Below are 14,082 nucleotides of genomic sequence, written 5' to 3'. Positions count from 1 at the left end.
CTTTGGTAATTCCTCGATTCTGTAAGCAATACAAAGGACTCTTCTGCAGCGTGGCCCCTAATTTTCACAGGAATGATAAATTGTCTTGTAATAGTTAATAATACTGCCCCACCTCCCTTTGTCATCCTCCCTATGCCTCTCCCCTCCTTCTCTTCTTTCATTCTTTCCCCCAATGCAACCCTGTCCGCTCAGGAGAAGTCTTGTTGTCTTGCCCAGGCTGGTGCTGAACGTAAACATCCTTCTGCCTCCGTCTCCCGACTACCTGGGGACTACAGATGCCTACAATTACATGCAGCAAACTAAGTCTTATTCAATCCTGATGTATACAGAGCCTCTCTGTCACCAGGATCCCCTCCTCTGGGTGCTCTCTCACTCTTCCCCTGGAAAAGCTCTCAGGAGTAGTTGATTAGCCACCACAGTTTGTCACTTCCCTTGTCACCTCTAAGATAAGACATCCCTACCTCTCAAGCCAGCAAAGTCACAGCGTGAGGAAATTGCCATGAGGAAAGGTGGTTTCCCATACTCAGTGCAAACACACTGACAGATTTGCTAAGTGCCAGGCATGCACAGGAGACGGTACAGAAGGCAGTCCTGCCCACCATGAAGCTCCAGGCAGAAGCAGAGAATATCAGTTAGCAACAATGTGGGCTCCATAAAAGCTTTGCAGAGAAAAACCTGTACAATCAGAGACACAATCAGAAGCATGTAGGTGATGGAGGATGTAGCCAGGGAGGGAAGAGTAGAGCAGACAGGAGGGCCCTGAGGAAGGATCACTGTGGCCTTTAGAGGAAACTGCAAGTGTTTCCTAGGGCAGAAAAGGAGCTGGCAGGTCTCAAGCAGGGCCTTTGTGCTTCAACATTCAAAAGATGACGTGGAACCGGAGCGTGAAGCCAGGAGGCCAGGAAGGCCTGCCAAGCCTGCAGAGATGGCATGGAGACCATTAGTGGACTCTTTCTCATCCCACCCAGTCTACTTCAAGGGGTCAGGTGACTGGAGCATGAGGGGTGTGTCTCCTGCACATGGAGGATTATTAAATAGCAAAGCTAGCCTTAGCTGATCAGTCATGGAATACAACAGGAAGAAAGAAGCCGGGTGGAATCTGGAACAGAGGTGGCAAAGGAGCCAAAGGAAAACAACTATCTCTGCTCTCCTCCTCGGAGACGAGCCCAGCCTTGGAAGCCTGGTCCAGTCAGGGTGATGGAGAAGATCTGAGTAGGAAACTGCTTCTCCAGGGCAAGCAGAAAGTCAAGACCAGGGGACAATGAAGTTTCCAAGCTGGGCCCTAAATAATGCTAACCCGTTTTCTCTCAGCAATCCTCACCACAGCCCACAGAACACAAGTGTGACTCAAGAACCGCATAGTTGGGGGATGTAGGATGTTGGCTGCTACAGTGGGCCAGCCTCTCAGGGATTTCTCATTCTCTTCCTCCACATTCACCCTGCCCCCTCACCCCCAGGCAGGAAGCCACAGAAGGTGACCTTGCCCCACCCAGGCAGCCAAGGCTCTAGCCATCCCCCTGAATTCTCTGCTCAGCTTTAAGCCTCCACGCTGTGGCCAAGCGGGGTCAGGAAAAGCAGCTGATTTGTAGCTGGAGCGAGCAGAACATTTTTAAAGCTGATAGGGGTGCAATATTGGGAGTGTCTGCAGCTGACTCCACAGACAGAGAGCTGTGGAGTACACACAACACAATGTCAGAGACAAACCCTTGCTTAGGGTAGCCGAGAACCAAAGCAAGGTGTTTAAACATCTGTTCAGCTGAGCTGGCCAACATGGGATGATGACATCTCAGCTGGAGGGTTTCTGGGTGGCATGAATCTCAACACTTGAAATAAAATAGATGCTAAGGAAAGATGAATGCCAACAGCTAGTATTGCTCTCCCAATTCATGGCATTCTAAGTTGTTTATTGATTTGATCCCCCAGCTCACCCTACAGGCAGTTGGAGGGCAATGATACCCATTGGACATCATTTCTTTCTTCTGACCCTTAGCCAGTATTAATGTCCTGGCTGAGACATACAGATGTTGAGACTTCTTAGGGGAACCATAGCGTTAAACTAACAATCTCTTAATGCCCTGGTGAACACTATCAACCTTTAATAAGCAAAATGATGTTTTCACACCTTTCCCCTCTGTTGGATGTAGTCTAAAAACCAGAAATGATTAGTGCCGAGCAGAAGTGAACTGTGGAGTTGTGTTGCCCGGGGAGCACCCATACTCTTACAGGGGTTGTGACTTTGGTGGGGAACTGGGATTCACTTGTAACATGGGAATTGTTGAGTTTCTTCCTCGTGGGATTATTGGGGATCAAAAAGCACACAGAAAGTACTCCAACGAGTCCCTGGCATAGAGTCAACGCTACAGACCCACTCACCCATCACCACCACCAGCATCTTTGCTAACGCTCAGCTATCGGCTAGTTCCCTTGTGAAATGATAATATTGGAAATGTCGCCCCTGGGGTAAAAATTCTGTCACCTATAGTGGAGAGTCCCCGTTGCACAGTGGAGGTATGATGAGCTGAGCCCTTTCTGGAATAGTCAATATAGCAAAGTAACTTTGTGTTGCAAGATCCTTGCAAACCATAAAATGAATTGTAAATATTAGTATTGTGATTTGTGCATCAACATCTAGAAAGAGTGCATCAACGCAACCCTGCCTGTCTGACAACTTACTGTGGAGCAGATACTGTGCTCACTGGCACCCAAAGCTAGACCTGCTCTCATCTCCCACTTTGAAGATGAGGGGAACGGCATCCAAAGGTCACTTGAGGTCTCAGGTACAATTCAAACCCAGGCACTCAGCTTCAAAGTCCACACCTCTAACTGCTGTGTTACCCTGAGGCCTGGAAGTCTGAGGGGTTCTGCTCCTGCCCCATTAGCAGGCCTGGGACAGTAACATTAATATATATATATATATACATATATATATACATATATACATATATATATATGGCATTACAGGATAAATATATATTAAATTACAGGGTAATATATATGGCTTTGCTCCTCCGGATCCACCAGATCTGAAAATCACCATCTTGCCCAAGTCATTGCACCAAGAATTCTTTGATGACCTTGGGGGCCTCCCAGAGGCTGCTGAGTTGATGAGGTTAAAAAGTAAAGTTCCTTAGTGGAATGACTTTCAACCTACCCAGAAATCTAGCTAGGTCATCAAAACAAAATACAATCCCCCTCCTCAAACAAGGCCAACAGTCTGGGTTTTTTTTTTCTTTGTAGTTAAGAATAAAGACAACAGCAGGCAACAGGGGCACATTCTGCTTTAATACCTCAACTATCTGTGCAGATGAGAGATGAGAAATAACACAGATCTGAAGACAAGCGCATCTCACTCGGAGAAAAATTGATTAGAGAGAAGGCACCAGAAACTGTCTTCTGCTGGATTGCATGTAAACATTAATGGGGAGACTTTCACAGTGAAGCAGGAACTTCAGTATCACTCTACAGGCGCACACCCAGGGACAGGAGATGGCCTCCAAATCTTTACAGTGTAGTGTACTGTACCTGATGCTGGGAGACAAAGGCTCACACAGCGGGTATCCAATAGGGCAAGAGAAGGGACAGACATGGGTGCGAGCCCTCAGGTCTGCTTCTTCGCACCCCCCCCCAAACAGTGGCAGTGCCTCCCAAATGGCTGTTTATCAAGTGGGAAGTAAAAAAAATCAAGATGGAGTCCTAAAAGGCCCAGGCGAATACACTGTTTCTGTCTGTGCTCTTCAATCAGGCAGCGTGGATAGTTCCTGGGGGAGGGATGTGCCACATCCAGCCATCTCTCTAGGTGATGACAGTGGGCGCAGTGCGGCCTGTCCTCTCCTGGAGCTGGGACACTTTCAGAGCAATGGAGATCAGGGGCGCCAGCATGACCTGAGAGAAATACAAAGGAGAGAACCCTTTCCATCACTTTTCTAGAGAGATCTGTGGTCCACAAGTCCAATCACCCACCCAGGGCTCCAGGATGCCTGAAGCTCTTCTAAGTGAAAAAGCAAACCAAGTCTGGCTCCTGCACTCCTTACCCCAGCGAATGAAATCCATGGTCTATCCTGCCAAGGAAGCAACCACACCATTCTCTACAGTTCCTCTCCCTAGGCCCACATACATGTCACCAAGTCTGAGACCCTTACACTGTGAACCTCACCACGGTACTCGGTTCTCCCCTGCCCTCTCCTGTTACTCAGGATTAAAACCCTGCTCTCTCTTGGATACTTCTGCATCCCTGAGCTGATCCTCACACTGTACTCAAAAAGACCTTTCAGGGCTGGAAAGATAGCTCAGTAGTTATGAACACTGGTTGTTACTGGTTGTTTTTCCAGAGGTCCTGAGTTCAATTCCCACCAACCACATGGTGACTCACAAACATCTGAAATGGGATCTGACACCTTCTTCTGTCATGCAGACATACAGAAAAACAGACTACTCAGTTACATAAGTAAATAAATGAGAGAGAGAGAGAGAGAGAGAGAGAGAGAGAGAGAGCGCTTTCAGACAAACAGCTCTTCATAGCTTCAAAGCTCCTTCAAGGCAGTGGGGGAAGGGGTGGGGTGGGTAGGGGAGAGGGGTGGAATCTGCTGTTGAAATGATTCATCTTTGATATTAGACAAATGAAAAGTACTCATCTAGTTAAACTACCTGTTTTACAGAGCAGGAAACTGATGCCACACTAGACCAGAAGTGTGGCTTGACTGGACACAAATGGCCAGAAAATAGGACCTCTGTTTGCCATTACATTACTGCCTTGCATCCACACTCAATCTGCTAACTGGGAAAGCCATCTGCTGAGACTACCACGCTGCTGGCTTGGGGCTCCCCAGCTGGATGGTGGTGTCTGCAGGCACAGAGGAAACCCCAAGCTTTTATGATCCTCCATCCTGGGAACTTAGGTTCAGAATATACTGTTCATTCCTTCTGGCTAGCATGGATCAGGCTTTTGTCTTGAAGACAGAAAGAAATAAGCATCCCACGCTCCTCTTCTCCTTCTCTGTTTTCTCAGGGGCCTGCAGTATAGTTTCCAGGGCCCTTGGTCCAAGTTTTCAGAACCACACAAGGAGGTGGAGATTACTGATCTGGAACCTGGCTACTGGAAAGAGTGTGAAAGAGAAGCAGCTCTTGCCACTTCCTTATTCACAGAAGCAACTGTACACTAAGTATTTAGTTGAATTCAGACGCTGGAAGCAGAAGGTTGGCTGCACGGACTGTCAGGCAAACAGGCTGCCACCCAAAAGTTAAGCTTCAGCTCTGCAAAAACTGAAAAGGCTGGGATTGAGGATGTGTTGGGAGTGATGCAAGCATGCACAGCGTTACTAAACTGCAGGTTTTAAAGACAGGGCAATACAGTTGGCTTACATTTTTTTTGTTTTACAATTAAAATTGGGGGTCAAAATTTTGAATTGAACGACTATAAGAGAATCATTCTTATGTTTTTAGTGTGCGTATGTATATGTGCACGGCACATATGAACACACAGGCATACAGCAGCACACACGGGGAGGTCAGAAGGCAGCTTAGGGGAGCCAGCTCCTCCACCGTGTGGCTTCAGGGCTTCAAGCACGGGGTCATAAGACTTGGTGTTGAGCACCTTTACCTGCTTTGCCACATCAACCAGCTTTGAAGTGCCTTGTTTGATTTTTACTTTTTAAAGATTTCTTTAAACACGTGGGTGTTTGGCCTGTGTGTACGTATGTGTATCACATATGAGTAGCATCCATGGAGGTCAGAATAAGGTATCCGATTCCCTGGATATTATGAATGGCTGTGAGCTGACAGGTGGGTGCTGGGAACTGAACCCATGTCCTCTGCAAGAGCAGCAAGTGCTCCTAACGTCCCCAGCCATGTATCTCTCCAGCTGTGACCTGTTCATTCTCGTGACCTGATCATTCTGATCAAAGCTGATCTGATATGCCAGTCCCAATGCTGAAACATTTAAAATTCACTGTCTCCCCCAATCCATACAAGGATGCAAAGTTATCACTGCACCATCATACAGACAAGCCAACCAAGACATTCAAACATGAAACAATCCACCCATGTGCATGGGTCTCCAGGGACAGGAAGAGAATTTAAAATAAGACCCAGTAACTGTACAACCTATATCTCACAGCCACTCTAGTAGGACTCACCAAATTTGAGGGTTTTTTTTGTTTTTTTTTTTTTTTTCGGAGCTGGGGATCGAACCCAGGACCTTGCGCTTCCTAGGCAAGCGCTCTACCACTGAGCTAAATTCCCAACCCCCAAATTTGAGTTTTACAGATTTTACTAGGCACTAAAACAAAAAAGCACATATGACACACATTACTTCATTTCTTTTTCATAAAAATTGGTTTGGATTTAAGGTATCAAATGTAATGTTTTAAACTTTGGCTCCCCGCAGGACAGTGATGATAGAGGTGTGTGTGCTCTAACAAGAACCCAAACTCCCAGATCCCGACAGGACCTATCTAATGAAGTGGCTACTGTCAAACTAACTTACATATCCAATCTCATCACATAGTCCTTTTTTGACATGGTGGTGGAGAAGGCATCAGCAATCCATTTTCTCAGAAAAATGTAAGCACTTAATACAGCGTTACTAACTACAGGCATCAAAGTGGTTAAGATCTCCCGGACTCCCACCTCCTACATAAATGTAAGTCTGTGCCCTTTAACTAGCATCTCCTGACCCTCCAGCTCCCGCTAAGGACCCTTCTTGCTGTTTCTGAGTTAAACTGTTTCTCTTTTAGCTTCCACAAATACATGAGCCCATATGGCATCTGTGTCTCTGGGTCTGGCCTGTTTCGCTCAGTACAGTGCTTGTTCTCCAGGTTTACCATGTGCCTGCAAGTGGCAGGGCTCTCTTATTTTTAAGGTGGCGTGATTTTGCATGGTGTGAATTGGTTACAACCTTACGTCTTCATCCACTGACAGCAAGAGAGCTGGACCCACATGTGGACCCATAAGCATGGCTGCCCAGCAACAGGCTAGGAGACACAGCCGTCTCTTCAGCATAAAAGCTCCAGTTTCTTTGGACAGACATCCAGACAAAGATTGTTAACCACAAGGAAGTTCTTTGTAATCTGTCTGTCTGGGGTGGGGTGGGGTCATATGCTTTGGGATATCGGCATACCAAGGTGCTTCCGATTCCCCAGCACCAGCACCCATCTGTGGTCTTTCTGCCAACAGCCGATCTGTTGGGATGTAGCCTACTCTGGCTTTCATTGCAGTTCCCTTATGAAGAGACATGGCCTCCTTTCCACACACCCCCTGGCCATTTGTGTGCCTTCAGAAAGCGTCTGTTGAACTCCTCAGCAGATGCTATTTAAACGAGCATCTTGAACCTTTAAGGTAAACCAGGAGCTGTGGATCACCGAGAGCAAGCAGGCCTTGCTTCCTGCACACCTTAGAGAGAGAAAGCAGTGGCTCGGGAGCCTCTGTCAGGGTGAGTGCTGTGAGACACACACTTGGGGAAAACTCCTCTGTGCACAACTCATCCTCTTGGCTCCTCCATTTTGGCGACTATCCTGAAAGTCCAGATCCCTTATCATTCCTCTATCCAACCCACCAGACTGCAAGTCGGTAGGTTTCTCAATGAAGACAAATAGAACTGCCTGCCTCTCCTTGCCCCGACCCCCACCGGGCTGGAACCAGCGAATGCTCTGTCGGAGCAGATGATTCACCAAGCACAGCGATGCGTGGTCAGTGACTGCGCAGACATCACATAAGGATCCAATTCGAAGATCTAGTCTCATGTAACTGCTACTGGATAGGGCACAAGCCTCCTTAGGCCTGGTTGCCTTTCCTGCCTTATCAGTATGAGGAGAATAACAGTCTATATAATTTAAGGATAAGGAGGAGGGGTTTGGGCAGGGAAGGGCACTTGCTTTGCAAGCATTGCCATATCCGTTAAGTCCCCAGCACCCATGTAAAGCAAGCTGTGCATGGCTGTGCACATATAAGAACCCCAGAACTCTGGGGAGCACAAACAGAGGAGGGTCACGTGCTAGGGGATAGCCTAGCTTCAGGCTTAGTAAGAGACCCTGTCTTGGGGGAAAAAGTAGAGACTGAAGGCAAGGTACTGGATGTCTTCCTCTGGCTTCCAGGAACACAGAAGCATGCATCTCTCTCTCTCTCTCTCTCTCTCTCTCTCTCTCTCTCTCTCTCTCTCTCTCTCTCTTACACACACACACACACACACACACACACACACACACACACACAGTGTGAGGGAAGTGGGGGAGGGAGAAAAGGAGAGTGTTAACTGAGTGTACCTATGTGGCAGGCTTAGTAAGCAGCAAATGTTCAGAAAAGCTAATTACTGTGGTAGTTATCAGGCATTTGCTGTAACACACTACAAGAGACAACGGGGAAAGCAAGTATAGCTGGTGACCTGAAGGACAGCTGACACCTGGCAGTGACATCATGGGTTCAGCAGACCACGGTCACCCTCTCGAACCAAAACAAGAGACCAGGGTACAGGCTGAACCATTACCTGGGGGTCCTGGTTGATCTTGGCAGCGTCCTTCTCGTAGCTATCAATATAGAGCCGGATGGTAGCCCCAGCACTCCCGGTGCCGCTCAGTCTGAAGATGATACGAGAACCATCTGCAAAAATAAGCCGCAAGCCCTGGAAAAAGATAAGCAGAGGGTTTTCCCACCGAATCCTGAAAGGGGGACTGAAGCCCAGCAGACCCTGAGCTGTCCATTTGGAGACCCAATCTTATCCATCAGAGGATTAGATCCGTGACAGATGGCAGCAATCAAACCCTGTGAGACTGGCTTCTGTCAGCCTCTCGCTGCACCCAGACGAAGAGGCTTAAGTAATGTAGGAGCAGCATTTCCAGGGGCATCTGGGAGATACGTTTGTGGTGATGTTGGACACCTTGAGGCTCTCTCTCCTGCCTATTTCCCTGTGATTCATGGACTGGTCATTTCAGTCTGAAGCTTAATAAATAAGGAAAGCTGCTTGGTGCAGAGATCTGACTCATGGCCCTCGAGGGAACTAGAGGCAGATGAGGAGAACTCTTTACAAAGCACTGCTAGGGAATCTCACAAAGGGGCCATGTGCCCAACAGTAGGAGCAGGTGCTCAGACAAACCCAGTATGATGCAGGGGCCAATCATGAGGATGGCTCAAGTGAGGGCCGTGTGGGATCAGGGCCTCCTTTCCTCTCACCCAGGACCTTTATGCCTCACTTAAGGAGAAGCTGACAACTCCTGATACATTTCTCAGTGTAAGGAAAATAGGCTACAGCAGACACTGGCCTAAGGGCCCTTCACTCTTTATGAATCTGTCTGGGCTTTGCATGATGCCAGAAACTGACCAGAGGGAAAGGTCCTCATCTCCTGGGGTTTGTCCCTATTCCACAACTCCAAGTGTGTCATTCTTTAGGTTTACTGTGAGGACCGCAGGCAGGATACAGAGTGTGTTCTCCAGCTCGTCAACGCAGAGGACGCAGTCGCCCCAACTCAGCCCGTTTTACTTTTTAAAAGTATTCCAGGATTGCCTTTACCCCCAAATTTCAGCTTGAAGCTTCTGCTATCTCCCTCTGTTTCCTCTGGGCCCTGTTCTCTCCTACCCCATCTTCCTGCTAAGTGCTCTAGCATTCTCATCCCACGGCACAGGACCCAGCCCCAGCTTCCCAGTGTGCCTCTGACCTCATGGATGAGGGAGGGGCCTGTACAGTTGGGGTTTCATGTTCTGAACTTCTGCTTTGACTCTCCGGGCTCCACTACAGCTTCCGCACAGCCCTGCTCTCCCCTGGGCTGCCCTCTCCTCTACATGCCTCCTCCCTTCTAATGACAATCGACCAAACCGACCCAGAGTTTTCATACACGGCGAAGGCACATGGACATGCCACTTGCTAGAACTGGGTACAGAAATTGAGGAGGCTATGACATCCATCCACTCCCCACTCTCTGCAGAGGGGCTTCTGGTAACTCCTACTGAGGGGCTTCCAGTGACTCCCCAAACCCATTCCCTCCAAACATGGCAGATGCCCTGTGAAAAAGCAGGCCAAAACTCTGCACCTCTCAGAAAGAGCAAGCAGGGAGACCGCGGGGTCTGGCGACACAGTCATCCCCTTTGTTGGTTCTGCTTCTGAATCCCCAGACTTCGTTCCCGGACAGCAGGCATCTGAAAGTGAGTGACTGGGGGAGAGGGGGAGGGGCGACCGCCCTGCAGCCTTAGGTGCCCGTCATGAGAAACCCCAGCCATCTGTCACTATCCAGGATGGTCCAGATTCTCAGCTATGCTATCCTACTATGTGCTGCCTTGTCAGCTGGCCACAGATAACAACAGTGGGGGTTTCTAACCAAGGGGCCCGCCTTAGAAAGTCATGTCCTTATTCTGGGTCTGGAACACGAGAAAGGAGAGCATGCAATGTTATTCATGACGTCATAATGCTGCGACACCTGAAGAGGGAAGAACTGATCTCTAGGGCCACGGTAATGTTCCTCCACAGTTTTAAGACTTTCCCATACATTCCAACATGGCGTCTTGAGTGTAATTACAAAACTCCCGCTGGCATGTAGGCTCAGAGTTCTAGCATGGAGATGCAGGGAACTGCAAAGAACTATGGCAACAACAACAACAAAACCAAAACAACAAAAAAAAAGTTCTCCAGATGAATGTGTGTGAGAGTCACATGTAATCTGGCAGAAACCCAGCAGAGAACAAGTGTCCCAGGGAAACACACCTGCCAAGGAAGCACGAGCGAGGGTCGCTTCCTCATGCTCTCTTGAGGCAGAGATGACACTCTAGGGTATCTCGCTCATATACTCACAGTCGGCTCCTACCTGATTTTTTGAAATGCTTCCATCTACTGGGTCACTATATTCGAAATTATCCGCTTTCTCCACCGTGTAGACTTTATCGTTTGCTGAGAACTGCTTCCCCACAAAGGAGCGGTCCAGCATCAGGGCCTCCAGGTCCTTCATCATTTTGTTTGCACCCTCGGCTTCCACCTCCTCGTAGTCATACCTGGAAGAAGTTATGCAGTTGAGAGCCCGGGGTGATTCACAGCATCTGAGGTAAGCAGCACTGTCTCCATCCTGGGCCCTCCCCCAGAGCCGTCTACTTTCAGGAGGCTCCCAAAAGCTGTGAGCTTGTCAGCCAACCTGGATGGAGTGGGCTGGGGGTGAAGGGAGAGCTTAGAAGAAAAGGGAAGGGCCTTCTGAATAGCCTGAGGACTGCTGACTTGCCTTTTCCACAGAAAGAAGCACTAAGATGCTTCAAAGGAGACATCACGTTCTGCCACATCTCCCCATCTTGAGGAGGGAACATGAACTGCTCTCTCACCTCCCAAAAATTGCTAAGTCAACCAGCACATAATTTAGGCCCTTCTTGTTCAAACCCCTATCGTTCTTACAAGGCTGGGCCTGCCCTAGGCTTTGGACCTGTGTGGCACTGCGAGACTGTGGCTACGCAGAGTTCCAGTCTCCACAGGAATCTCCTTGAGCTAGGCGAGAATGTGAGAGCCCAGATAAGCAGCCAGAAGCTAACTAGCTATGCTTCAAGCACCAGGCTCCTTCAGCGGGCGTGCATTCTGCTTTAAGTTTAGCCCGATAGAGGATGCCTGAAGTGGATGATAAAGGGTCAAGAAAAGAAAACAGCTGTGCCACAAATCAAATTCTGCGTTTATTATTTTCTTTCAAGACTTGTTCTCGACCTCTTTTTTTTGTGGAGTTAAAGACACTCGTGTGCTTTTCTTAACATGGCAATGCATGTCCTCTTGAAACAGAGACTCAAGATGGCAGAACCCATTTGTTTGCAATAGTCAAACAAATACAAGATGTGCACTGTAACACCTCTGAGACATGAGGAATACTGCAGAATTACAGCCAACTTATGCTGGCTCCAGGAGTCTTCGAAGCTGAGACAAAATAGCCCCCTCCCCACTGAGGCTGGCGCTTTCCCTCTGTTAAAATGATAAAGAGCAAGAAATTACAACCAGGCTTCTCCTTTATGCTTGTGACCTTTGGGCGTTTGGGGAAGAAGATTTTTAAATCCCAAAACACAGAGGGTTGGAATGGAAAGAATCCTGGCTTTGTAACCAGACAGAGCAGGCGAAGACTCCTGCAAAGGATGGTCAGTTGTCTCGACCCTTGGCATCTAGGTGGGGTTATCAACTAATGGTCTTGAGGCTTATGACAGATAACAGTGTGGCAATCTAATGTTGTTCGGTGAACAGTGATTGAGCAGTGGAGTCAAAACCAATCGTAAAGGCAGGCTGAAGACTGGATTTGTAGTCCTTGATTGGTGGTTGTAGTTGATACAGAGTAAAGCTATGATGAGACATTTCCAATATGGAGGTGTGCTTTTGTATCAAGAGTGAAGCTTTGAATATCACTCAACCTTACTCTGGTTACTGTTCACTCATTTATCTATTCAAGGTGTATTCACACGATGTCTCTATGACTCAGGAGACACCATGGAGCATAAAAACATTGTGTGTTTTTTGTGAAACTCTGGGCCTAGAGAGTAAGTCCATGATTGCTACTGTGAATTACCAGGTGCTCTTGCTCCTAGGGAGGACACTCCTGATTGGTTCCTAGCACTTCTTCATGATAAGACAGGCAGGTTTTTACTTATGCTTTCAACAAAAGAGTACTTTAATCCTCTTGAAAGGTTAATGAGTTCAAGTTGCTTAGGGTTGAATTCTTTTCTGACTTTATGAAAACTGTAGACTATCAGCCCTGGAATATATATACATTTATTTTTCTTTTAAAAACATCCAGTCCAATGTACCTATTTTATTAAAAAGGCAACTAAGAAAATAAACAAACATACAAAAACAAGAGAATAAGAACAAAACAAACAAAATAAAGCCAGGCATGGTGGCCCATGTCTCTTGTGGCAATACTTGTGAGGCAGAGGCAGGCAGACTGCTGTGAGTTTGAGGTCTGAGGCCAGGGCAACACAGTGAGACCCCGCCTTGGAAAAATGAAAATAAAACACAAAACAAAAATGGCAACCGAGGACCAGGGAGATTATATCCATAAATTTCTTACATATATTACTTTAATATACTTTTTACAAAAATATTAAGATCCAGGGAAACAATTCTTTAATTCTTACACTTATTAAAGGATAGGCAAATTAGAAATAGTGAAAAACACTACTGATAAAACAAAAACTTGGGGGTTTCTAGAACTTGAACCCAAGGCCTCCCACATACTGACCACATACTTTATTAACCAGCTGCACCTCTAGCCCCGCCCCACACGTTAAAACTTCTTAAAAATAAAAGTATACATGGTAAAAAGAATTGTTAAGTGTTTTTAAACATTTTGTTTCCAGTATAATCACTAGTACCTGGGAAAAAAATTAGGGAGTACATATTTGTTGGATCAGTGACTGAGATGCCATGAGTTCTATTTAATGAGTCAGAAAGGCAGATTTGAACTGAGCACTGTTTCCAGAATTTAAGGAAAACCACTTCCAGGCCTTTGAGCTCTAGAGTTTACAAACACCTCCAGATTCTGATGTCACTCCGTCCTCTCAATAGCCAAACCGATATTCTCCTTTCTATGGATGAGAAAACTGAATGCGAAGGTTAAATGACTCCCTAATTCAGAAAAGGACAAAATCAAATTCAAATCTATTTCTGTGAACCCAAATCTAGTATCATTATCCTGCCAACCTGATGGATACATTTAAAAATGCTTATAAAGCCTATATTCTTTTAATTAAGCTAGCTAATCTTTGTTCTTTATGGCTGAATCACGTCAACCCTGATCAAATCACGTTCAAAGTCCCCAGCATAAGAAGGTGAGAGTGAACTTGAGTGTCCTTATCATCACAGACAGAACGAACACTGCCTGCCTGAGAATTCTCTCTGCTCGCTTTCCCACCATCTCTCCAACTCAATCCAGACTGTGCCTGACCTGGTGAAGAAGTTCCGACCAAACTTCTGCCAGTGGTCTTTGAGAATGTCCTCCACGCTCTGTTTGCGGGTGGCCAGAATGGAGAGCCAGGCCAGGACGGCCCACAGTCCATCTTTCTCTCGGATGTGGTCTGAACCTGCAAGGTAAGGAGAGCGGTGGCTTTTCAAGAGTCCTGGAGAGAAAGCCCAGCAGTACACAGGCTACTGAAGCC

At 47.2% G+C, this 14,082-nt stretch overlaps 1 protein-coding gene across 2 annotated transcripts in view; it reads right to left on the bottom strand.

Annotated features, from left to right (window-relative positions):
• Positions 1-3,261: 3,261 nt before the first annotated feature.
• Positions 3,262-14,082, bottom strand: part of Pgm1 (phosphoglucomutase 1) — a 59,426-nt gene continuing 48,605 nt past the window's right edge. For both annotated transcript variants that reach the window (NM_017033.2, XM_006238442.5), the window contains 4 exons: positions 13,872-14,007; positions 10,782-10,965; positions 8,477-8,611; positions 3,262-3,882 (listed from right to left, as the gene is read on the bottom strand). In NM_017033.2, the coding sequence (NP_058729.2) occupies positions 3,793-3,882; positions 8,477-8,611; positions 10,782-10,965; positions 13,872-14,007 (545 nt within the window). In that variant the 3' untranslated portion in view covers positions 3,262-3,792. The remainder of the gene's footprint in view (positions 3,883-8,476; positions 8,612-10,781; positions 10,966-13,871; positions 14,008-14,082) is intronic.

This window comes from Rattus norvegicus, chromosome 5 (genome assembly GCF_036323735.1).
Source record: "Rattus norvegicus strain BN/NHsdMcwi chromosome 5, GRCr8, whole genome shotgun sequence".
NCBI lineage: Eukaryota > Metazoa > Chordata > Mammalia > Rodentia > Muridae > Rattus > Rattus norvegicus.
This window is presented reverse-complemented; position numbering and strand designations above follow the sequence as displayed.